The 27,480-nt window shown below is 46.8% G+C and overlaps 1 protein-coding gene across 1 annotated transcript in view; it reads left to right on the forward strand.

Annotated features, from left to right (window-relative positions):
- Positions 1-27,480, forward strand: part of LOC144093951 (corticotropin-releasing factor-binding protein) — a 121,465-nt gene that overhangs the window by 74,372 nt on the left and 19,613 nt on the right. Inside the window, exon 3 of the mRNA XM_077627722.1 lies at positions 6,801-6,958. Coding sequence (XP_077483848.1) covers positions 6,801-6,958 — 158 coding nt within the window. The remainder of the gene's footprint in view (positions 1-6,800; positions 6,959-27,480) is intronic.

The raw sequence follows: 27,480 nt of genomic DNA on the forward strand, positions 1-27,480 counted from the left end.
TGCGCCTCGACAGAAAAGTTAATGAACATGGGTGTGTACGGCACCTATGAGGAGCACAGTGAAACTATGCTCAGATTTCAACTCGAAAGACTTAAAAGAACAGCCACTGGCCGCGCACTACTGCTAAAGCTAGGATACCCGGCAGAAGGCGAGGGCGAAGACAAGACAGACATTGACAGCCAAATTAGGAGCACTTTCTTGGTTAAACCAGTGCCCAGAAACATGGACCCGAAGAACCACGAAGGAAGACGGGCGGCGAGATCATTGGAGTTGGACAGGTTCCTAAAGAAGAAACAGATGGTTCTGTATGTTGACGCGTCCAAGTACAGAACGAAGGAAAACGCTAGGGCGGTAGCAGTAGTGAACGCCAATGGGAAGATAATTACTGGTGCATCAGTGCGCACAAGGACAACACAAGCAGCGGAAGAGATCGCCATAGCTCTAGCCCTGACTGAAGCCAATCGGCAGGGACTGAGTTACTGGATAGCGACGGATTCTCAGGCTGCAGCGAGGGCATACAGAGATGGCAGGATCGGCCAAAAAGCCGCGAGGATTCTCTTCGCACAAAACCAACACAGACATGGATCAAACAACACACACATTCAACACACCATCATTTGGGTCCCTGACACTGGGGTTGAGGGAAATCTCATGGCAGACACCGTTGTCCGAGGGTTCACGAACCGGAGGGCGGGTTTGCCGGTCGAACCCTTCAGCACGCCAGAATCGTACGGGGAGGCAATGAAGGCGTTGTTGGGAGCGCGCAAGAAGTACTCGGCTCCGGCGGATATCCTCAACAGAGAGCAGGCCACCACGCTCAGAAGACTACAAACAGACACCTACCCAAGCAGAGCCATGTATCATAAAATGTGGCCGAACAGATATGCGAAAGAGTGCGTGTGGTGTGGGGGCTACGCCACAACGTACCACGCCACCTGGGGCTGTGAAAAAAGCCCTTTACTACCAAAGATAAATAGCCCTAGTCTAGAGCAGTGGGAGGCCCTCCTGGCTGACTCCGACCCGAGCACACAGCTTATGCTGGTGACGAGGGCCAAGGCAGCGGCGGAGGCCAACGGGATCCTGGACTAGGGAATACCGACCACTGCAGCTCCACTTCTATCTATCCCCAACACCCTACTCCCTTACTCTTCCTTCTGTGAAAATAAATGTTTTTACTACTACTACTACTACTGACACCTCGCATCACCCATCATCACCGCAACGGCCACTTGTTAGAAACTTTTTGGGCGGACAGCTGGCGTAATTCTATACTCGACGACGCCGACATATTTTAGCGCTGGATATACAGGCACAGCCGCGGAGGGCCTGTAACTGCGACACTGCGAGAAAAGTTTCGACGTGGAACGGCCGAATGGGCACGTTGCTCACTGCGTGATTCGTTCCCTTTGTGGGGGCTATCTCCGCTACCCACGTGTGGGGCTACAGGGCACGGCCATGGCCGATAAAACAATCTAAACAACACTGTCCCAAATAATTTTCTCATTTAACGGTGCGCCTGTGAAGGCGAGCGTTTTTGTCCATGCGTCGTTCATTGTTAATGGTAACGGTCCATTGTTCTAAAATGTAGCAACATATATGTTTTAAAGTGCTTCCATCGATCGATCGAACAGTTAAGACTGCCTTAGAAAGCCAATGGGGAACGCTGTTTACGATACCAGCAACGCTATTAGAAAAAAAAAAGCAAGGCTGCCGTCATGCGTTCTGCCGATATATGGATTATTATAGTGAAGTCTTTTATTATATGAAAAATTGCGTTCATAAATGGTTTTCAGCTCAAACATGCTCTTGTCCAGAATTTTGGGTATGATTCCGGTAGCATGATCAGCGGTGTCAGAGCGGGCCCTGTTTTTGAAACAGCCGCAGAAGAAAACAGCGGCATACTCTGCCCGCTCTTGAGAAGAATTCGAGTCGTTTCGAATAATTTTGAACACTCCCTATTTTGTTCGTTCAGAGATTCGAATAGAAGAATATTCGATTAATTCCTTGAAAATGTATAATATTCACACACCTTTTTAATATCGTAGTGAAACCAATCGAAAAGAATTGCAAGGGCATCAGCAGTTCAAATTTTAATCCCTGTTACGCTTGAAGTGTACAGATAAACATCAATAATGGTTACATATTTTTAGTTTAGCACTTGAAGGTGCAATTTTTCACGGCATTCGAATAGCCCATACAGTAAGCTATATTCTGAGCCTCGTTTTAAGCCCGCTGGATTAAGTGCAAATGTATCTCTTGTTGCTACAATCGCTGCTAATCAACCTTGCCAGCATCGACAGTCGGGGAGCGCATTTAGTATCTCTGTAATCGCTTAAATCCGCGCACATTGCTTTAGCTAAAGCGCGCGGAGGAATATGCAGACGTTTGTACGACGTTGTACGACGTTTGACTGAGAGGGGCTCGCTGTGTTTGTGGAAGCGCAGAAGCTTGTACCATTTCATTTTAGAAGCCGCCATATTACGTTCGGCATTTGTATGTAGTGAAAATCACCGCGGTTGCTGAGTGGCTATGGCGTCCGGCTGCTAAGCCCCACGTTTCGGGATGGAATCCCGGCCCCATTTCGAAGGAGGCGATATGCAGACATGGCCTGGTGTGCTGCTATGTAAGTTCAAGTTAGAGAACCCAACGTTATGGAAATTATTGCGCAGCCCTCCTCTACGATGCCCTTCAAATCCTACGTACAGCTTCGGGCTGTTAAACTCCACATGCAGTTACTATTACCAAAACATAAAAAATTAGACGCACCTATAGACGCTTAAATCCTACATCTCAACGTAGTTTTTCAGAAAAGTAAATATCTGTGCCGTAAAGGACGTCAGGGGGGCAACTAATTGCGAATTACTGCTCTAACCACGGCGTAGACCGCCGGAAGTTGCAAGCGTACGGATCGAAAATACGAAGTCTGGTAGCCACTCTCGTGTGTCGAGTGAGCACCACGGAGCGAACTTTATCTACAGTGGTTGGTGCGTCGGAATGGCATGAGACCACTTCTTATACAACTCGCGGAAGCCCACGTTGGTTGGCGACTTTCGTTAACTCCCGTGACGGCAGTATACATTATGGCACTCACCGAGCATGCAGAGTCGTCGCCAATTTAGCCAGGTATGCGGTAGAGAGGGAACCATGCAGTGTTCTGTAGAGCTCTATTATTGCTCATCCTAGCTGAAATTTTTATTTCTCTTTTCATAATATTTAATTTTTTAAAGACTGAGAAAAAATTGCCACTGCATTGCTTGAATGTAATTGTGTACTCTGGCTTGCTCCTTCCATCCTCCATTATTTAACACATAGACTGTGTGTCTTATAAAAAATCAAAGCTACGCGGCGCATAACAAGTATAGGCCATCGTTTGGGTGGATTTCAGTATGCACTGAATTTTGTTTGCGCGCAGTGCAAGGTAAGAGAGTGAAGGATGCATAGTCACCGAGAACCAAATGCATAGTTGCAGGCTAGCCAGGCCCGCCACGTAGTCATTGGGTTCAAGACATCCCTGAACCATATAAGCCACTACCTACCGTAAATGGAAAAATCAGATCGCTAAAGGAGGCACCGCTTGTGACCGCGAAGAGATATACTCTCTCGCCGAACAATCCGGATTCATACACCGCTTGGACGCAGGGGCCGCATCATCGTTCACTCCTTGACTTCATTAGATCAGCGAACGTTTTTTTTTCATTTATTTAAGCATCCTCGTCATCCATAATTACATAACCTTTGATGCCCTCAGGCAATAAGGATCGCTTTAAAAAATATATGCAGATTAGCTAATTATCTTGCATCCAATAATTTATTTGCGCGTCATAATTTGTAAAACTCAGCGATGAATGGTGTGGAGTGGGTTTCAGATGCCTAAATATACAACCACCGCGATGTTAGTTATGCAAAGATCTTCGTTAACGACCTATGGTAGTACCAAAATACCAGATGTAGTGTACTGATGCCGTGTGAAATGGTTCTGACTTCGGCTGAGAGCACTGTGCTGAGTATGGGAAAGTCAACGAGCGCTGAAGTGTTGCGCTTATAAGTTTGTTGACTTTCGTGAAAGAGTGAAGTTTTACGATGTGTGCATACAGTATGCGACTGCGGCGAAGTTCGCATTTGATGTATCAACAAATGTTTAGCATTATACAGCTAGGCAAGAACAAGAATCTACGATTGGCTTCTCAGCGCCATCGGCACAAGAGGCGGTAGATGATTACACCTCCCCACGTTCGGGGATTCGGCTAATAAGACGCGTTCTAATAATGCCCGCAGAACGTCGCACTGTACCAGTATGTTTGCGGAAGGACTCCCAAAGCGTGTCAGCTTCTTTGAAGGCCACCTAGCTTTCCGGTCTTGAGATGCAGTAGCGATACTTGGTGAAGTTCCGAGGCACAAACAACTGTGGCACTCGATGAAGCTTGCTTGCATAGGCAACGGCACGCAACTTACAGCGGAATCTTCCAAGGAGTTCGAAATTTAATATTGGAGGACAAAGACACAGGTGCAGCTCAATCTCAAGGCACCGCGAATTGTCTGAATGTTTGTTAAAAAAAAGAAAGTTCTCCACTAAGGAGATCTTTTCTTTTCTAGTAGGGCTATGCTTCTAAATTTCCATAGTAACAAGGCAAATAGCAGTGCTTTAATTTAAATTAGCATTACTCTTTGTCTGTAAGTGTATAATTTGACCCAAAATCCTTTAGCCAAAGCTATGGCAACAGAGCCCAAAGTGAGTTTTTAAAAGCAAGCACATTGGAATAAACAGATGAATGAACTTATTGGACTCGAGGTTTTGTGTATAAGTTCATTCTATTTGCGCCGCTGACATAAGCAAAAAAGATTTATGAAGCCTTCATGAAAACTCACTTTGAATATGGAACTCCATTATGGCGTATGCGTCATTGTTTAGAGTCTTCTAAGGACATTCTTTTCTGTCATTAAATGGTGGCCAAGCGATGCAGAATCACATATGAGCCGACTTCACTGGCGGGAAACGACTTTTTCGGGCGCCACGCAGTACCGCGTGGCCCATTTCGCGCGTAATTATTCCTTTGAAATCCGATCCGCCCTTTTCATTAATTTTTGAAGACCAGATTTAGTATTATACATTTCACCAAAGCCTCTTCTGCACGCTCTCTGGCACTGTGCACTGACTGTCCGAAATACAGGAGACGTATCTGTTTAGAGTAAGCGCTTTGTGTCTTCATATTGACACTCCGCGAATAGTTGGAAGCATACTAATTGCTAATTACTGCCTGAATAAGTGCACACAAGCCTATAAACCTCCGCGGTGGCTCAATATTTATTGTGCTCGGCTGCAGACCCGGAACACTCAGGTTCGAACTCGGCCGCAGCGGTCGCATATCGATCGCGGCGAAATGCTAACGGTCCGTGTACTGTGCAATGTCAGTGCACGTTAAAGACCCCATGTGGTCGAAATTATCCGGAGCCTTTCATTACGGTGTCCCTCATAGCCTGAGTCTCTTTGGGACATTAAATCCTATTAACCAAGCAACCAACTTTATAAAAATGGTCTATGAAGTTCCTATAGACTTTGTTGCGCTTATTTATGTATTTCTTTTTTGTGTATTCAAAATCCATGCAGTGTCTCTAAACAGAAGTGTGGAAGAAGTGTATGGTCATAAATCTATAGAATGTCAAGAGACCATCTGTAGGATTTGTACTGCCTAAAACAAGTCTAAAGGGTTTGTCTGTGGAGTATCTGCAGACTTTATCGACAAAACTCTATAGACAAATTACGGACTATCTAGAGAAATTGATGTAAGGGAAGATTTCATTCGCCGATATTTTCTCAGCGATTAGCGCATTACGCAGCAGCTTCGGGCGCATAAACATTTACTTTCCTCTGTGTACTATACAGATAAAAATGGCTGAGTGTCTACACGTAATCGCTCCCGTACTAGATGAAACAGAATAAAAGAGTCACCGGTACACTTTCAGTCAGAGGTAAAAAATTTGGCCCACCTCTCCTTTTAGAACGTGTCCTCCAGTCGTCTGCCTCGTAGTTTTTTTTTTTTTAGGCAGTCTCATCCATGAGCATCAGGCGCCATTCGTGTTTGTGCTGTCTTCCTTCTCTGGTCGTCCTTTTTGCACTGCGTTTTTGTTCCAAGTTGGCGTCATTACACTCCCATCTCAAACCGTGTGAGCAGCGCCTAGGCATACATTTCTTCCAAGCGATCTATCCACCGTTGTGCCAATGGAGCCAAGCATTGCACCCCCCCCCCCCCCTTTCCCATGAACTGAAAGTTATAAGCTAATTTATTTAGACGTAATACGCTCCATATACAGTGCACACATCTTTGGGTTGATAGGGGCATCAGTTCAATGGCGAAACGCACGGTGAATAGCGTGTACTTGTATAGGGCGATGGAAACAGCAATTTCTCTGAAATGCCGTTTTGGTTTGCATCCAATTTGTTCCTAGGCGTGACATTGGAGCCTGGGCACTAGATTTAGGAAATCGCAGTGATAAATGTGACTGACAAACAAACTTGCACAGCTGAAGCTCCGCGGTGGTCTTCAGAAGCAGTGTAGTCGGCGAACCGTGCCGACTTTGTGCCATAATAGCTTCCGTGAACGAGCTGTACAGGATGAGGGTGAAACATGTAACACGTTTATACCGTGGCCCAGCCTTCGCGGTGCAAAGCTATGTATCCCTGCCCACCCTTGGGATCGTCGAATGTGCAAAGCCATCGCAGTGTCGCAAAAGCATGCGCGGATGATCGGCACTGTGCCTGACGTCGGGTGTTTTCCCTTCCCTTTCTTTCCCTTTCCACGCAGACTGCATATTCCAGAAGTCCGTCGAAGGCGAGTACACGTTCATCTCTAATGGCAACGACGGCGTATGCGCCCTCTACGTCATCTCGGAGCCCGACTTCGTCGTCGAGTTTGAGATCCTGCGCTTCGACGTCAGCTGCACCAAAGGCGGTCTGCTCACTGTGAGTGCCCTCCTCTGCATTTCACTGGTCCGCATCCATTCCCACAGTGCACACGCATTGGAAGGCAGAGAAAATATCAAGCAGGTAGACATTAAGCTCCGTGGGCAGCTCGAAAATTACTACCAGATTTTAACGCCCCAAAGCTGCGCCTCGTTGACGAGGCAAGTAATACTTGAGTGCTACTGCGCAATCTAGACAAGCTAATGTTCTTTCATCATATCATCGTTAGCCCAAATGGGTTCACTGCAGGTCAAACAGCTCTCTTATCGATCCCACGTAAATCCGGCCATGCACCAGCTGCGCCACCCCATTCCTGAAAACTCCCTAATCTCTTCTCCCAGTCTGAATCTCTGACGATCGCTGCTACGTATGCATTCCCTTGGAATCCGCTCCCGTTGCACTAGGCGAACGCAGGTTATGTTTTCTCCCCATGAAACGTACTTAGGGTTCAACAACTTGCATGATGCCGCTGGCAGCACCGTGAGCTCAACTCCGACGACACTGTGCTCGGGTAACAGCGTGGGCTATAAAATCACAGAGTACTGTGGAGATGCGCCGCAAAGAGGAAAAGCTTGAACAAAATACACGCTGCGACCGTATATCTTAAAGCTCTTAGCTTAGTTTTTCGATCGCGAGTCCTAAGAAAAGCGAGTTTGCGTTCAAGATTTTGTCGCTGACGCTTCAGATGCAGCCAAGGAATTCCTTATACCGGATGCAGCAGCCGTTTCCTCAGCGCTATTCTTCAACTTCCGTCCTGCGCCCGCGCATTCATTTGAGAGTCACACACTCATCCAGATTTCTAACCTGCACCTCCCATCGTGATGAAGTTTAGGCATAGCTTTCAAACGCATTTCCGCGAGCAAACGTACAAAATAGTGTCCCTACTTTCACGACGTGCGCCGCTATTCAAATGTCTTCCATAGGCACTCCCGAAGTCACACAGTCCGCGATAATAGGCGGCGCTCTCGCGCCTATTTGAATTTGAAGCGGAGCGCGAAAACTGGCCCCGACTAAAAATACACGCAACTCCTCAAATGGGATTTCGCCTCGGCACCTTTCATTACGTTTTGCTTTCGCTGGAAGCGAAGCACGCTTTGCATAACAAACATTCCCAGTGAAGGACTAAGCAGCCGCCCACCTCTGCTTCTGCCGAGCACGGCTGAAAGGCGATAAGGAACACTGCAGCTTGCAAAGCGCCCGGACAAAAAGTGCCGTATTAAGGAATTCTGCGCGACGCCAGCTGCTGCTTTGTCGTAGGGGGTCGCTGTTTGTCCCCACGGATGACTCCTGCCAGAAGACAGCGCTAGCGTCCCGGAGAGGAGGAAAGCGATGACAGAGAACCACCGACGCGAACTCTGCGGCATTCGTCCGTGGCGTCGAGTCTAGAAACCGGCCTTAGCGTGGGCACCGTACAAGCGAAATCTTCATTGTTGCTTTCTAAGGATGATTTGGTTTGGTTTAACGTCCTAAAGTGACTCAGGCTATGAGGGACGCCGTAGTGAAGGGCTCCGGATATTTTGACCACCTGGAGCTTTCTAACGTTGAATTACATCGCACAGTACACGGGCCGCTAGAATTTCGCCTCCATCTAAATTCGACCGCAGCGGCCGAAATCGAACCCGCGTCTTTCGAGTGAGCAGCTGAGCATCATAACCGCTGAGCCACCGCGGCTGCTTCCGCTGATATTATGAGGAAAAGTCGGTAGTCACTCAATCAATTCCAATAAGTAGAAAGGCAAGATAGTGATGCTCAAAGGGTCAGTGAGAACAAATTGAAGTTGACTTGTATTGACAGATTGCGGCACCCTAACGTTAAAAAAAGTCTCCCCCATAGAAATAAATGCGCTTTTATAATCAATAAACGACCAAAAAACGGAATAAAGGTGTCGCAATAATCGGTGATTTTGCAGGTAAACAGCGTGCGTCGGCACAGATTTTTTCGAACGTAGGCCCTGGACTGAGGGCCCGCCCACAATTGCTCCAGCTACCATCCTCGTCAGTAAACGTTCAATCAATCAATCAATCAATCAATCAATCAATCAATCAATCAATAAATAAATAAATAAATAAATACATGAATAAATAAATAAATAAATAAATAAATAAATCATCAGAAGCTATGCTTTACCGCCACTGTTTTCAGAACGACGGCAGCCAGTCTTCCGCACTGCAGACATCACAAATTTGAATCGAGCGGCGTGAAAATATTTAAACTTCTTTTCTCAGTCCTAACTGTGTGCTTTGCTGCCGAATCAAAGTTAGCATACCCAGAAAAGAGCAGGAAAATCATTTTTCACTCACCACAATAATTCGATGGAGTTGTCTTCAGTATTCTTAAAAAGTGGGCGTGTCCTCCTCTAGTTGTGCTTCTGAGAGGGAAGACAGACTGATCAAGAAAAAAATTTTCCGTATGCAGGGACTTGATTGCAGCGGTATGTGATAGAGCCGGTGTAATACGATGATATATGTATAAAAATACGCATAAGTAGAGAGTGATTGTACCACAAAAGACATCCGTGCAGAAATAAATTATCACTGCTCTTATTGGCTTTAAATTCGATTACATTTTCTTTTTCCCGCGTTCGCGACTGGCTCAAGCGATGCCATGGCCTTACCGTCACTACATAGATACTTTATGTATGGATACTTTGTTTACCGAGGAAAACTGTCCATGAAGCGAGTCACCTTCAATAACGATTCGCGAAGCAAAATTATTCAGCAAAAAAAAAAAACACGCTTTAACGGAGGTCTGCTTCTATGCATATTGGTGGCCAGTGAAATTCAAATCAAACATAACATTGGTAGCGAAAAGACTATTATCCTGGTAGACATTATGCTTGATATAACGTGGTCCATCTTGAAGTGCCAAGTGGTCAGTGATGTACTTGATGGCGTCTCAAGGCTAAATGATGACCTAACTCATTTACGACTGTTCGCATCCCATGAACCCCTACTACATATCTGCACTAGGTCGATTGACAGCTGCTGAACGCGGCTTTCTACGTGGCATATGCTCAAGAGGGAGTTTTCTTTATAGTCATTCATTCAATGCGAAAAACAGCATGATGTGCCGACTGGGCAACTTTGCACTGTAAAACATGAAATCATAAAAGAAAAGGTCCACCAGTCAGCGGTGTGCGGCACCATATGTGCAGAAAATGAAATATCTGTTTGAGGCAGTAGAGGTTTTGTTCTCATCCCCATCCATAATAACGTGAGAAAAATGCACAAGCCCCAATAGGCACTGTGCATTTTCTCCTTGTCCACCGTCCGGACAGCGAGCTTGCATGTTAAAGAGGAGTAAATTACATTGAGAAAGTTTGGTCCCCTGAAACATTTTCTTAATTCGAATCGTTCTTACTGAAGAGGATCGTATTAACAAGGCACTACTGTATATATATATATATATATATATATATATATATATATATATATATATATATATATATATATATATATATATATATATATATATATATATATATACACACACACCCGGGTGTCCCAGCTAACTAGAACCAAGGGTTAAAAAATCAATCATTAGAGGCAGACAAGTGAAACCAGTTGCATATTGGTGACAGCCATCTTGCGCACCGCAGACGTTTTTTTGTTTCGCAAATAATTAATAATTTAATTAGGTTAATTATCTAAATTAATAAATATTGACTTGAGACAGCAAATTGCATTTGAAGAGTTGTCGAGCACATTCAGAAACCCCCATTCCACCATTTACGATAAGGAAATGCTACGTGCGTCTTTTTTCCCCCACCTCCAAAGAAAGCCCGCGAAATACAAAATAAACCACGTGACTAACGCACTTGCGCGCCAAGATCGTGTTGCTCTCAAGCGTGGTTTGAGCGAACGAAATCGCTGCAGCCCTGGCTCGACAGCCCCGCAGCAGCCGCAGGCCGATAATTTAGCGGCGGCAATTCGCAGCGTCATATGTGTCACTGGCTGACGCAGACGAGAAACCACCGCCAACTTATCGGCCTGCCGCTGGTGCTATGCCGTCGAGTGTAGGCTGCAGGTGATTTCGTTTGCTCAAACCACGCTTGAGAGCAACACGATCTTGGCACGCAAGTGCGTTAGTCACGTGGTTTATTTCGTATTTCGCGGGATTTTTTTTTGGAGCCGGAAAAAAAGACGGACGGGAGTGTATCCTTATCGTAAATGATGGAATGGCGTTTCTGAAGGTGCTCTACAACTTTGCAAATATACAATTTGTTGCCTAAAGTCAATATTTAATCATATTGATAATTAAACATAATTAAACTATTAATTATTTGCGATACAAAAATTTGACTGTGGTGCGCAAGATAGCTGTCACTAATATGCAACTGGTTTCACTCGGCTGTCTCTAATAATTCATTTCTTAACCCTTGGTTCTAGTTATGGGACACCCGGTATATATATATATATATATATATATATATATATATATATATATATATATATATATATATATATATATATATATATATATATATATATATATATATATATATTACCCTCAGGGGGCAAAGCATTACAGAGGGGAGTGGTTAATACATAATAACACTGAAAATACAAACAACAGCAGAGAACAATAAATTATCACAACATAGATAAGTTAGAACAAGTGATCAACACAATATATCATTCAATAGAAGCGGTAACAGCAGACCTAAACAATACAGGGTCAGGAATTGTGGCAACTGAAGAGGGAAGGTGGTTCCAGTCATATGACGTGCGAGGAATAAAAGAATCCGAGAATGTTTTAGTTTTGCGTATAGAAATGCCTACCTTATGTATGTGATCTGTGCGGCGTGAAATACATGAACAGGGAAGAAGTAACACGTAGCGAATGGACTCATGATGAAATATTTTGTGAAAAAGGCACAGGGGTGCAATTTTGCGTCGTGATGCAAGTGAAGATAAGCCTAGAGTAGTTTTCATAGCGGTTACGCTTGATGTACGCCGAAAGTCAAAGAGAATAAACCGCGCTGATTTGTGTTGTACCATCTCCAGTAGGTCGCTCAAACTCTTAACACCAGGGTCCCAGATTGATGAAGCATATTCTAGTTGTGAACGTACGAGTGTCGTATAGAGTAGAAGTTTGATGTTAATTGGGGCTGCGTGAAAGTTACGTCTCAGATATCCGAGCATGCGATTAGCTTTGTTAGTGATGTGCTCAATGTGCGCATGCCAGCTAAGGTCAGACGTAATATGAATTCCGAGCTACTTATAACTTGTAACTGGATCAAGCAACACATCATTAAGAGTATATACGGGCGATTCACTATCAAGGCGAGAAATGCGCATAGTTTGCACTTTTCAGCATTTAAAGTCATATTCCAAGTTTTACACCATGTTGAGATAGCGTTAAGGTCAGACTGAATCATGTGCTTGGCACTATCATTTGTTATTTCCCGAAAAAGGATGCAGTCATCGGCAAAAAGATGTACAGAAGAAGAAAAGTTACTGGGTAAGCCGTTGATAAATATAAGACAAAGCAGGGGCCCCACGACGGGGCCTTGGGGCACACCGGTAAGGACAGGGTTAACGGCGGAATTATCATTGTTAACGGCAACAAATTGCTGACGATGGGTAAGAAAAACTTCGAGCTATCTATCTATATATATATATATATATATATTTATATATATATATATATATATATATATATATATATATATATATATATATATATATATATACACCGAAATTGATTTTTGGCAGCTGATTTGGTCAATATAATATAAAATCACCAAAAATTGAAAAACATAACAGGATTTAATTCACGACGTTTATATACGACGTATATATATATATATATATATATATATATATATATATATATATATATATATATATATATATATATATATATATATATATATATATATATATATATATATATATATATATATATATATATATATATATATATATATATATACCACCAACGGCATGGTTGCTTTTTCTGCTGCTTTATAAGTAATTTTCTTTAAGCGATTTATTAATCTAAGTACTATAATATCCCACTGATAAGCACTACAAATAAAAAAAAACATTTCCCTATGCACCTTGGTTTCGGTGACTGTTAGCTCCCTTCATAAGTATATATATATATATATATATATATATATATATATATATATATATATATATATATATATATATATATATATATATATATATATATGGGACACTGGGTGCCCCAGCTAACTTGAGCCAAAGGTTAAAGATAAATTAATAGAAGCATGCGAGTGAATCCAGTTTCATGTCTGTGACAGCCTCCTTGCGCACCGCAGGCAATTTTTTGTTTCGCAATGAAGTGATAGTTTATTAAGTTTAGGAATCTAAATTAATAAATAGTGACTTCACACAACAAATTGCATTTGAAGAGTTGTCGAGCACCTTCGGAAGCATACATTCTATCACTTACAGGCAAGGAAATCCTCACGTGCGTCTTTTTTTCCCACCTCCAAAGAAAACCCGCGAAATACAAGTTAAACCACGTGACTGACGCACTTGCGCGCCACGATCGTTCTGCCCCCAAGCGTGGTTCGAGCAAACGAAATCGCCTGCAGCCTTGACTAGACAGCCCCGCAGAAGCGGCAGGCCGATATGTTGGCGGTGGTTTCTCGTCTGCGTCAGCCAGTGGCACACATGACGCTGCGAGTGTCCGCCGCCAACTTATCGGCCTGCCGCTGCTGAGGGCCGTCGAGTCAGGGCTGGAGGCGATTTCGTTTGCTCAAACCACGCCTGAGGGCAGAACGATCGGGGCGCGCAAGTGCGTTAGTCACGTGGTTTAACTTGTATTTCGTGGGTTTTCTTTGGAGCTGGGAAAAAAAGACGCACGGGAGGATTTCCTTGTCGTAAATGGTGCAATGGGGGCTTCTGAAGGTGCTCGACAACTCTTCAAATGCACTTTGTTGCCTAAATTCAATATTTATTAATTTAGAGCATTAAACTTACTTATAATTACTTGCGAAACAAAATATGGCCAGGCTTAGCTTGGTTAAGCCAAGAATGTGTTGCATATCTCGATGGAGTTCCGTGCTGCTCCGTTGACTCGATAGGCTATTGACTCGATCGCCATTGAAACTGCCCGTGTAGCAGCGCTCGATCGCCTTTGAGTCGATAGACTATCGGTTCGAGGGCCCTCGAAATGCCCGTGTGACAGGGGTATAAGAGTGTCCCGGCGAAGGAGCGCAGCTCTTTTATACATATGCCGTGACGTCGATCATAGCGCAGCGCCCCTAGCGGGAGGACCGGGAGTCAGGTGGTGGCTGCGGCCGCGCGCGACCGCGCCAGTTGGGGCCCAGCTTTTCCTCCGTGACGTCACGCGCCGGCGCAGCGCCCCTAGCGGGAGGAGCGGGAGTCAGGTGGTGGCTGCGGCCGCGCGCGACCGCGCGAGTTGGGGCCCAGCTTTTCCTCCGGCTGTCGTGACGTCACGTCACGTGGTTTGGTGGCTGCCCGGCCGCGCCCAAGGGCTGAACTGAGTGATTGCAATATGCAACGCTTAAAAATTGCCTGTGGTGCGCAAGATGGCTGTCACCGATGTGCAACATGGTTTCACTCAACTGCCTCTAATTGATTTTTTAACCCTTGGCTCAAGTTAGCTGGGACACCCGGTACATATACCACATTTGCTGCCAGATCCATATTTGGCGCTGTGTTTTGTGCGATGTTTTCTCCCGGCTCCACCTTGTTTAGCCTCTTTGAGCTGGTAACATCCTAGTAACGCTTCTGGTAACGCTTGCATTAACAGGTTCAGTGGGCAGCCTTATCCGTTATGAGTATGAAACCTGACGTCACAAGGAGCAGCTGCCAGCGTTAAAAGCGCAAAAGAATAAATTCTGAAAAAATTGACAAAACTATGGTGACTGGTCTTCTGTATACGAATGGAGTGGGTGCGACATGGCGACTTTCAAAATAGCGCACATTTGCATATTTGGCACACTTGTATGCTCAAGTGCCAGGGGAAACACAGGAGCAATAATTATGGAAGTGAAAAAGCAATTCTAATTCACGAACATGTTTTGTTTTTCCTATTGCATGAAACAAGGAAAAGATTGATATTAAGCGGAAAACCACTTAAAGGAGAAAATAGAAAGTATACTTCACGTCTTTACTTGTAGAATAGCGGTTGATGGTGCCAATAGTCGGTGCTAACTTTCATACTGCTTTAGAGTTTACGAGAAAAGTTCCCTGGAAAAGTTCCTTCTCAGCGATAAACGAGCCTCATGTGTTTGTGACAACCAAAAAGTTCGTTGGCCTCTTTTACCAAATTTTTTAGAACGCCTTTAGACTTTCCATGGGCGTTTGTCTATAAAGTCTATGAACTTTTTAAGGACAAATCTTAAAGACTAACTTATAGACTATACAAGTCTCACAAAAGTATATAGACAATTCATAAATTCTTGGTCATACACTTTTAGTAGACTTTTATCTATAGGCACTCAGTGGAGTATGAATAGACAGAGGAAATATTATAGGGGCAATAGAAACTATAAAAAGTCTATAAAAGTCTATATACCTTTTTTATGGGCTGTAGAGGACGAATATGGGACGAGTACTTCGAAAAGTGGTGCAAGGAACAATTTTCAGAGTTCTCTTGAGTGTGTAGTCTGTTCCACTGCATTTTGAAACATTCTTTATGCCTTCCAAATTTGCAACAATTTTCATGGCATAATATGGAAGAAAAATTATATTTAAATGTCGTCGAAGTTCCCTAATCTTTTTCCTGCTTTTTACCTCAAGCTTAATAGCATCTCTATTATTCCAAACATAGAGATATGCTTCAAAAGATGTGTGCTGACAAGACGTAGTATACAGAATTGCCAAGGAGCTTAAAAAACAGAGGGTTGTGGAGGCTAGCAGAGATGTGTGCCTGCAATTTAGAACTTGCGAAGAGAGAGAGCCCCGCCGCGGTGGCTCAGTGGTTAGGGCGCTCGACTACTGATCCGGAGTTCCCGGGTTCGAACCCGACCGCGGCGGCTGCGTTTTTATGGAGGCAAAACGCTAAGGCGCCCGTGTGCTGTGCGATGTCAGTGCACGTTAAAGATCCCCAGGTGGTCGAAATTATTCCGGAGCCCTCCACTGCGGACCTATTTGTTCCTCTCTTCTTTCACTCCCTCCTTTATCCCTTCCCTTAAGGCGCGGTTCAGGTGTCCAACGATATATGAGACAGATACTGCGCCATTTCCTTTCCACCAAAAACCAATTATTATTATTATTAAGAGAGAGAGAGAGCCTTCAATGCTAAGAGGGTATCACTAGGGCACTTGGAACGCTTAGACAATTTCCTTTGGTTGAGCATGCGGAAAAACAGGTTTGTCGTGGGCAGCTTATGCAGCTAATGGTCCATGATGAAGTTTGCTGTCTCGAACAGATATGATGATCATTTTCAATCATACGCCACTGGAAAGAAGAAAAACTACATTTTTTTCGATTTCACCTTGTTTTTCAATTCAAACAGCGTGCCCGCTGTTGTGCACACTGCAAAGAATTTGTACCCCTGACGACAGCCGCATATGGCGACTGAGATAGAACGCTGAAGGAAAACGTAATAAGCCTAAGCGCTCAACTGCGCATTCTCTATTAGAGCATCATGCTGCTCTTCGTTATGACATACTTCATCTTCCCATATTCCCTTCTACCCACATTTTCCCATTCCACAGTGCAGAGCAACCAAAGTGAAACGCTGTTGTGGTTAACGTCTCCTCTACCGATTTTTTGCTGATTTCACTTTCTCTCCGCATTATAGCGTAAATGTGTGCGTGGCCGGGGGCTGTCTTTCTTAGGCACTGTTCGCGCTTAATTCAGTGGAGACATCCGATTTTTTTCACAGCTGATTTTACCGTGGTGTGATACGTACGATATTAGTAAACTTGGACCACCTCGTGGAACTCGTCAGTGCTCAATAAACGATTTGTACTTGAAATTTAACGCCATAGCATCAAACGCCCCATTACGCAGAAAATCCGGCGTCGGAGTGGTCGGCGTTGTCGGCGCTGTGAGCGAAAAATCACTAGAATGGCTCTGCCAGGTGGTGCCCAGAGAGCAACCTAGGAGGCAGGAGGACCGTCTGGGTCACGTGACCCTGCGGCGTCATCACAACCAGCCCACGGGATAGTAAGCAAACTGCCCACCACGGCAAGTGGCAGTTAAATTAATGATTGGTGGCTCAGGAAGAGCAACCTGGGCGGGCCACCTAGGTCAGGTCACCTTGCGGCTTCATCACAATCAGCCCACGGGATAGTAAGCAAACTGCCCACCGCGGCAGGTGGCAGTTAAATTAATTATTGGTGGCTCAGGAAGAGCAACCTGGGCGGGCCACCTAAGTCACGTCACCTTGCGGCTTCATCACAATCAGCCCACGGGATAGTGAGCAAACTGCCCGCCGCACAGGGCGGCAGTTAAATTAATCATTGGTGGCTCGGGAAGAGCAACCTGGGCAGGCCACCAAGGTCACGTGACCTTGCGGCTTCATCACAACCAGCCCACGGGATAGTAAGCAAACTGCCCACCGCGGCAGGTGGCAGTTAAATTAATTATTGGTGGCTCAGGAAGAGCAACCTGGGCGGGCCACCTAGGTCACGTCACCTTGCGGCTTCATCACAACCAGCCCACGGGATAGTGAGCAAACTGCCCGCCGCACAGGGCGGCAGTTAAATTAATCATTGGTGGCTCGGGAAGAGCAACCTGGGCAGGCCACCAAGGTCACGTGACCTTGCGGCTTCATCACAACCAGCCCACGGGATAGTAAGCAAACTGCCCACCGCGGCAGGTGGCAGTTAAATTAATTATTGGTGGCTCAGGAAGAGCAACCTGGGCGGGCCACCTAAGTCACGTCACCTTGCGGCTTCATCACAATCAGCCCACGGGATAGTGAGCAAACTGCCCGCCGCACAGGGCGGCAGTTAAATTAATCATTGGTGGCTCGGGAAGAGCAACCTGGGCAGGCCACCAAGGTCACGTGACCTTGCGGCTTCATCACAACCAGCCCACGGGATAGTAAGCAAACTGCCCACCGCGGCAGGTGGCAGTTAAATTAATTATTGGTGGCTCAGGAAGAGCAACCTGGGCGGGCCACCTAAGTCACGTCACCTTGCGGCTTCATCACAACCAGCCCACGGTATAGTGAGCAAACTGCCCGCCGCACAGGGCGGCAGTTAAATTAATCATTGGTGGCTCGGGAAGAGCAACCTGGGCAGGCCACCAAGGTCACGTGACCTTGCGGCTTCATCACAACCAGCCCACGGGATAGTAAGCAAACTGCCCGCCACGGCAGGTGGCAGTTAAATTAATGATTGGTGGCTCGGGAAGAGCAACCTGGGTGGTCCACCTAGGTCACGTGACCTTGCGGCTTCATCACAATCAGCCCACGGGATAGTGAGCAAACTGCCCGCCGCACAGGGCGGCAGTTAAATTAATCATTGGTGGCTCGGGAAGAGCAACCTGGGCAGGCCACCAAGGTCACGTGACCTTGCGGCTTCATCACAACCAGCCCACGGGATAGTAAGCAAACTGCCCACCGCGGCAGGTGGCAGTTAAATTAATTATTGGTGGCTCAGGAAGAGCAACCTGGGCGGGCCACCTAAGTCACGTCACCTTGCGGCTTCATCACAATCAGCCCACGGGATAGTGAGCAAACTGCCCGCCGCACAGGGCGGCAGTTAAATTAATCATTGGTGGCTCGGGAAGAGCAACCTGGGCAGGCCACCAAGGTCACGTGACCTTGCGGCTTCATCACAACCAGCCCACGGGATAGTAAGCAAACTGCCCACCGCGGCAGGTGGCAGTTAAATTAATTATTGGTGGCTCAGGAAGAGCAACCTGGGCGGGCCACCTAAGTCACGTCACCTTGCGGCTTCATCACAACCAGCCCACGGGATAGTGAGCAAACTGCCCGCCGCACAGGGCGGCAGTTAAATTAATCATTGGTGGCTCGGGAAGAGCAACCTGGGCAGGCCACCAAGGTCACGTGACCTTGCGGCTTCATCACAACCAGCCCACGGGATAGTAAGCAAACTGCCCGCCACGGCAGGTGGCAGTTAAATTAATGATTGGTGGCTCGGGAAGAGCAACCTGGGTGGTCCACCTAGGTCACGTGACCTTGCGGCTTCATCACAACCAGCCCACGGGATAGTGAGCAAACTGCCCGCCGCACAGGGCGGCAGTTAAATTAATCATTGGTGGCTCGGGAAGAGCAACCTGGGCAGGCCACCAAGGTCACGTGACCTTGCGGCTTCATCACAACCAGCCCACGGGATAGTAAGCAAACTGCCCGCCACGGCAGGTGGCAGTTAAATTAATGATTGGTGGCTCGGGAAGAGCAACCTGGGCGGGCCACCTAGGTCACGTCACCTTGCGGCTTCATCACAATCAGCCCACGGGATAGTAAGCGAACTGCTCACCGCGGCAGGTGGCAGTTAAATTAATGATTGGTGGCTCGGGAAGAGCAACCTGGGCAGGCCACCAAGGTCACGTGACCTTGCGGCTTCATCACAACCAGCCCACGGGATAGTAAGCAAACTGCCCGCCACGGCAGGTGGCAGTTAAATTAATGATTGGTGGCTCGGGAAGAGCAACCTGGGTGGTCCACCTAGGTCACGTGACCTTGCGGCTTCATCACAACCAGCCCACGGGATAGTAAGCAAACTGCCCACCACGGCAGGTGGCAGTTAAATTAATGATTGGTGGCTCGGGAAGAGCAACCTGGGTGGTCCACCTAGGTCACGCGACCTTGCGGCTTCATCACAACCAGCCCACGGGATAGTGAGCAAACTGCCCGCCGCACAGGGCGGCAGTTAAATTAATCATTGGTGGCTCGGGAAGAGCAACCTGGGCAGGCCACCAAGGTCACGTGACCTTGCGGCTTCATCACAACCAGCCCACTGTATAGTAAGCAAACTGCCCACCACGGCAGGTGGCAGTTAAATTAATGATTGGTGGCTCGGGAAGAGCAACCTGGGTGGTCCACCTAGGTCACGTGACCTTGCGGCTTCATCACAACCAGCCCACGGGATAGTGAGCAAACTGCCCGCCGCACAGGGCGGCAGTTAAATTAATCATTGGTGGCTCGGGAAGAGCAACCTGGGCAGGCCACCAAGGTCACGTGACCTTGCGGCTTCATCACAACCAGCCCACGGGATAGTAAGCAAACTGCCCGCCACGGCAGGTGGCAGTTAAATTAATGATTGGTGGCTCGGGAAGAGCAACCTGGGTGGTCCACCTAGGTCACGTGACCTTGCGGCTTCATCACAACCAGCCCACGGGATAGTGAGCAAACTGCCCGCCACGGCAGGTGGCAGTTAAATTAATGATTGGTGGCTCGGGAAGAGCAACCTGGGTGGTCCACCTAGGTCACGTGACCTTGCGGCTTCATCACAACCAGCCCACGGGATAGTGAGCAAACTGCCCGCCACGGCAGGTGGCAGTTAAATTCATGATTGGTGGCTCGGGAAGAGCAACCTGGGTGGTCCACCTAGGTCACGTGACCTTGCGGCTTCATCACAACCAGCCCACGGGATAGTGAGCAAACTGCCCGCCGCACAGGGCGGCAGTTAAATTAATCATTGGTGGCTCGGGAAGAGCAACCTGGGCAGGCCACCAAGGTCACGTGACCTTGCGGCTTCATCACAACCAGCCCACGGGATAGTAAGCAAACTGCCCGCCACGGCAGGTGGCAGTTAAATTAATGATTGGTGGCTCGGGAAGAGCAACCTGGGTGGTCCACCTAGGTCACGTGACCTTGCGGCTTCATCACAACCAGCCCACGGGATAGTGAGCAAACTGCCCGCCACGGCAGGTGGCAGTTAAATTAATCATTGGTGGCTCGGGAAGAGCAACCTGGGTGGTCCACCTAGGTCACGTGACCTTGCGGCTTCATCACAACCAGCCCACGGGATAGTGAGCAAACTGCCCGCCACGGCAGGTGGCAGTTAAATTCATGATTGGTGGCTCGGGAAGAGCAACCTGGGTGGTCCACCTAGGTCACGTGACCTTGCGGCTTCATCACAACCAGCCCACGGGATAGTGAGCAAACTGCCCGCCGCACAGGGCGGCAGTTAAATTAATCATTGGTGGCTCGGGAAGAGCAACCTGGGTGGTCCACCTAGGTCACGTGACCTTGCGGCTTCATCACAACCAGCCCACGGGATAGTGAGCAAACTGCCCGCCGCGCAGGGCGGCAGTTAAATTAATCATTGGTGGCTCGGGAAGAGCAACCTGGGCAGGCCACCAAGGTCACGTGACCTTGCGGCTTCATCACAACCAGCCCACGGGATAGTAAGCAAACTGCCCGCCACGGCAGGTGGCAGTTAAATTAATGATTAGTGGCTCGGGAAGAGCAACCTGGGTGGTCCACCTAGGTCACGTGACCTTGCGGCTTCATCACAACCAGCCCACGGGATAGTGAGCAAACTGCCCGCCGCACAGGGCGGCAGTTAAATTAATCATTGGTGGCTCGGGAAGAGCAACCTGGGCAGGCCACCAAGGTCACGTGACCTTGCGGCTTCATCACAACCAGCCCACGGGATAGTAAGCAAACTGCCCGCCACGGCAGGTGGCAGTTAAATTAATGATTAGTGGCTCGGGAAGAGCAACCTGGGTGGTCCACCTAGGTCACGTGACCTTGCGGCTTCATCACAACCAGCCCACGGGATAGTGAGCAAACTGCCCGCCGCACAGGGCGGCAGTTAAATTAATCATTGGTGGCTCGGGAAGAGCAACCTGGGCAGGCCACCAAGGTCACGTGACCTTGCGGCTTCATCACAACCAGCCCACGGGATAGTGAGCAAACTGCCCGCCGCACAGGGCGGCAGTTAAATTAATCATTGGTGGCTCGGGAAGAGCAACCTGGGCAGGCCACCAAGGTCACGTGACCTTGCGGCTTCATCACAACCAGCCCACGGGATAGTGAGCAAACTGCCCGCCGCGCAGGGCGGCAGTTAAATTAATCATTGGTGGCTCGGGAAGAGCAACCTGGGCCGCACAATGCCCACTACGTGGAGCATCTGCCATCGCAGGGCAGTAGCGCATCGCTCAACCGCTGCAGCGCTGCGCCTGGAGGGCTATGAGGTCTCCCGGGGTCTATGAAAGTTAAGTAGAGAATGACCTTCTGTGTATATGGGAATGAACCCATTGCTCTATCGCGTCATACCCATAAGGAGGAGCTTAAGTGTGTCGTCCAACGTTTTTTTACTGTGTAGTATCAGCTTCCGTTTCAGTTGCCAGACGACGGTTGCGACGTCACAAGTGAATATCAGATGATGTGAGGCTACGATAACTGCAGTACAACCGGTGTTTTTTGTTTTAATTCATCCAAGCTCTTGTGCTGAACTGCTGCCCAAACTGGAATGCCAGCAAGCGAACAAGGAGCCGTTATATTGCAGTTTTTGAATTTCTCACTTAATCTGGTGCTCACTTGTGGCATCGTAACTGTCTCTTCACTGCTGAAACTGAAGCTGTAAAAAAGAACAAATTCAATACAGGACGCAGGCGAAATGCATGCGATGATTCATGTTTACTAATGTCTTACGCATCATTCGAAAGCAAAAATACAGTGCGAAAAGCTTGGTGTCTGTGCTCCTTTAAGGGTCACGTTCGAAGCGGCGTTCGTTCTACGCAAAGCAGACAAGAGTTATTCGCTGATTCTGCTTGGTGTAACCCGAAGAGGATGCACCCACTGCTTCCTAGAGCACCCCTGAATATGATGAAAGAGCTGGAAGCTTTCGTGCCTAGAGAGATTAAGTTGCGGCGGCCCGGTGAGTTATTCAGTAACAGTTTTACGTCCCAGCAGAAGTGCGCACCAGAAAAATACGGTGAAAAAGAGAACGCGTTGATCAGAAACCTCATGCGATCAGCAGTAGTGAGGGGGACGAGTTTTTTTTTTTTTGTTCTGTATATGTAAGCACTGTATGAAGACAGTAATGTGGAACAGCTTCCCGTAGCTTTAAATATTCACGAAGATCCATCTGCATAGCTAGAATGTTCTACATGCCATTTGCATGCGAGATTAGTGCCGCCAGAGGAATCATTTATTCAGCACACGTTGTGTTTTTTGATGCATTCAGAAGGGTGAAGCCGCTTTCAAAGAAAGCTCTATGTCTAAGAAGCCGTTTGTTTAAGCGGCGCACCTTTGTATTTCCTCTCTCTTCTCTTAAATAATGCCACCGTAGAGTGTATCCTAACCATAACGACTTTCTTGCTGCAGCCAGCCTTTTTTTTTCTCTTCCTAAATTGACAGCATGAGTGGCTCACCACACAGTACGCTAAAGTGAAAAATTTTCATTTTTTCTTCCCGGAATGTCGCACCCGTCACGTGGGTCCAATCACCACAGGTGAAAGTAAGCTTTAGCATTTTGGACTAAAGTTTTCAGCCTAAAGCGTATGCTGTCTCAGAGCAGTCTTTCATATTTATGAAGTAGGATTATAGAATAATAAAAAAAACCCTCCGAAGCCGTCGCTTCTTTAAGCGCACTTTGCATAAGCAGCTTACTTTCCTTTAGAAGTCGGCAACTGAAAGACCGTTTTGTTCGCAGATAGCGAGGAAATACACCAAAGGGGTAATTCCGGTGTAAAAACAATTAAAACGAAAATTATTTGCCCCCAGTTTATTTTATTACGCTGCCCTGTTAAGGGATACCGTAGCGTTTAGTGAATAACATGTTTCGTTCTTAACTTCAACCCACGTGCCGTCCTCACGTCACTGGGCTCACAGCTTAGCTAAGAACCGAAGCTCTAGTAGCGCACCTGGCTCTTGAAAGAGAAACGGTTAACAAAGGTGGTAGCTGCCATTCCAAGCAAGAATCCATTGGCCATCGCACTTATTCGTAGCTTACGGGCATTCTGACAAAGGCCGACGTCTTACTTGGTCCGGTAAACCTCGGACTGCAAGCGTAAAATGCTCATTGCACTACATAATATTTTCTGCAGTAAGCAAATATATTTTGGGACGAAAACTAAGGCAGCGCTGCTGTTCCGACCAGTGCTAATTTAGGAATACCATAGATGAAATGCTGTATATCAATCAATCAATAAAGCAATCATGAATGAATGAATGAATTAAGTCTGTCTGTCTGTCTGTCTGTCTGTCTGTCTGTCTGTCTGTCTGTCTGTCTGTCTGTCTGTCTGTCTGTCTGTCTGTCTGTCTGTCTGTCTGTCTGTCTGTCTGTCTGTCTGTCTGTCTGTCTGTCTGTCTGTCTGTCTGTCTGTCTGTCTGTCTGTCTGTCTGTCTGTCTGTCTGTCTGTCTGTCTGTCTGTCTGTCTGTCTGTCTGTCTGTCTGTCTGTCTGTCTGTCTGTCTGTCTGTCAATTAATTTTATTCATTTTTTACAAAACTGCTCCGCGCGGCAACAAGAATGCAGTCAGAATGACCGCTTCAGAAGCATTGTCATCCCCACATACGGGCAGTATTGCAGCGTCTGAATTTGTCATATATCACCGATATATTAAGTGGAGGCATGTAGCAGAAAAATTGGCGGTTGTTTAGCTCTGGTTAAACCTGAGTGACGCGATAACTACAGCTGGCCGGGTGGAACTTGCTCAGTTGAATTGCAATGTCTGTCTTTCGCCGCTCGGTTTCGCTGGGCGTTCCTTCATCTTCGTCCCACTCGACACGGCGCATGCGCACAGCTGTTGGAGCTCGGTTTCGCCGGCGTGCCGCGTTGCCAGCAGCAGCAGCTGCTCCGCACCACGTGGCTGGTCACGTGACGAACCACGTGATCAGCACCGCGCCGCGCCGCCGGCAGCTGCTCCGCACCACGTGACCAACCACGTGACAGCGTGGCGGCGCAGCCACGGGGTAGCGGTTCCGCCACGCTGAAGGTTCGAAATGCTACCACAATGTAGCTATCGCTACAAAAAAAAAACAATATACACAACCAAGATTTGGTACTCACAAATACTATGGGTTGGACTAAAGTGGCTGTTTGGGCTTGTTGGTCAGTGATCATGTTTAAAGAATGCCGCGCGAAAAGAGGAGGACAAACGAAGAAGTGGGCAGGACTGGCGCTGTAGCGCTAGCGCCAGTCCTGTCCACATCTTTGTTCGTCCTCGTTTCGCAGCCGCCGCAGCCGCAGCAGTCGGGTTCGAACACGGGAACTCCGGATCATTAGCCTGAGCGCCCTAACCACTGAGCCACCGCGACGAGTGTAGAAGCCTTCTTTTGAAGAAAAAGTTTTTTTTTTTGCCAAATATCACGTTTTCAAATTGAAAGAAATCGCCTTAATATGAGGAGGAGGAGGAGGAAAAGGAAACAAGTTTATTTAGTCGCCTGCAGAACGACACCATGACTAAATGGCGCCGCGACGCGGGCCCTGACGTCTTCTTAGCGGGTGGTGTCTACTCAACTCCAGCGCGTGTTACTCCCGCGGTCGGCCGCCCTGGGGGGCCAAGGTTCCGTCAATTTCTCTCGGCCTTTGTCTTTCAAGATCCGCCGTGACCTGCATGAGCATTTTTCGGAATTTATTGTTCAGGAACTATACCTTTCCGAAAAAGTTGGTCTCCGCGTGTAGTCAGTCAGATGTCCGGTCGTGTCTCAAAAGGTAAACCGTGGATGACATTTCTGTTCAGTATAGAAGCGCTTAAGAGCAGGAAAAACTTCCAAGATTTCTGGATTTTTAAAATTAAATTTGTACTCTAATATTTGAGGCAGAACTTTCTTACTAAAACCTTGTTATAGCAGTGTTAGCGTTAATGTAAAAAAAATCGCTAAAGTTCTTCAATCATTTATTTACAGATATCTTGATTTCTGCGAAAACAGCAACATTGAGGGCCAGGAAAGGCAATGTGAAAAACGGCGATACACAAAACAAAAGATAGCCAAATGGCCAGCCCATTCAAGAAGCTGCACATATCATAAGTGAGAAAAGTACTTTTTGTTTTTGGCCAGAAATGATTTTTTTTTAAATGAGCCGCATGAATGTGCCGACCAGGAATCTACTCTGCTGGCAACGCGTGGAAATATGGTGCTTGGATGGCAATTCGGTCAGCAGATGGTTCACTGGAAATCAGAGCAACTATCGTAGCTATCGAAAGGGCAGAAGCTGCTCTAGCAGCCTGGGTCGTCTAATCATTCCTAAGGGAAGCAAAATTATCTTCAAGCAGCCGGAACCTTAATGTTCCTTTAATTCCAAACGCTGACCAGGTCATAAATAAAATTGCGTCTGCTGGAATGCTGTTTCGTGTCTGCGGACTATGGAATCAATGTAAAAGGAAAATGACCGAACTATGCAGGTATTCTACCGTCAATTCAATATGTCTGCAGATCCACGCGAGCTGTACATAAACAGGGCGTCACATTTAATTCTACACAAACGGTTTATTAACTATTGCAATTGGCTATGCAACACGGTTTTGGAAGTTTAATAATATTGTCAGGCGGATGCCTCAATCAAGCGAAATGCAGATAATATATGCTTATCCCTCTAACAAATTCGAACTGGCTTTTTAAATTCGGCGTTTAGGTCAATAGTATAGTGAATGACCTGGCGCACCCTGCATACCGTGAGCTTTCCGCCCAAACATATCCTTTAAAGACAACTGAAATGGTCAAATCGCTCCATGGGCCGCCTTATCACAATATGTTCAACGCTCATGGCAGCTATTAATGCTTTCAGTGAGACCGGAAATAAAAGCCGTGTTTTACCCGACTGTATACAGGTGCTGGCGCCACATCGATTGGACTCCTGTTTGAAAATTAATTTCTCGCCAGCAACAACAAGTAATGCTTTAATTTTTGTATATTTGAAACAAAATGAATGGGTTCACCATTTTTTTGCCTACTACCTTTTGCCCGCGTAGCGTTTTGTGACCCCTCAATGTGGCTATTTTCGCAGAAATCGACATATTTATTAATATAATACTCAACAACGCAAGGGCGTTTTCAATATTAAAGCAAATAGTGCTATAACAAAGGTTCAGACAGTACTAAAAAATGTTCTGTCTCAAAATATAGACTCCAAGTTTGCTTTAAAAAATACGGAAATCGAAGTTTTTCTCGTGTTAAGCGCTTCTATTTAGAACCAATATGGCGGCATTCATAATAATAATTGTTTTTTTTTGGGTAGGGGAGGAAATGGCGCAGTATCTGTTTCATATATCGTTGGACACCTGAACCGCACCGTAAGGGAAGGGATAAAGGAGGGAGTGAAAGAAGAAAGGAAGAAAGAGGTGCCGTAGTGGAGGACTCCGGAATAATTTCGGCCACCTGGGGATCTTTAACGTTCACTGACATCGCACAGCACACGGGCGCCTTAGCGTTTTGCCTCCATAAAAACACAGCCGCCGCGGTCGGGTTCAAACCCGTTAACTCCGGATCATTAGCCAAGCGCCCTAACCACTGAGCCACCGCGGCGGGTCCGCAATTTATATTTTCAGGCAAGACAGGGTGCTCAGTATCTGACTACATTCGAAAAGAAACTTTCGGCAAGGAACAGTTCCTCGACAATAAATTTCTAAAAAAGCTCAAATTAACTCGATTTCTTGCACTTTGGAGCAAGATATACGAAGAATAAAAAGTTAAAAGATG

This window comes from Amblyomma americanum, chromosome 6, assembly GCF_052857255.1.
Source record: "Amblyomma americanum isolate KBUSLIRL-KWMA chromosome 6, ASM5285725v1, whole genome shotgun sequence".
In the NCBI taxonomy this organism is placed as follows: Eukaryota; Metazoa; Arthropoda; class Arachnida; order Ixodida; family Ixodidae; genus Amblyomma; species Amblyomma americanum.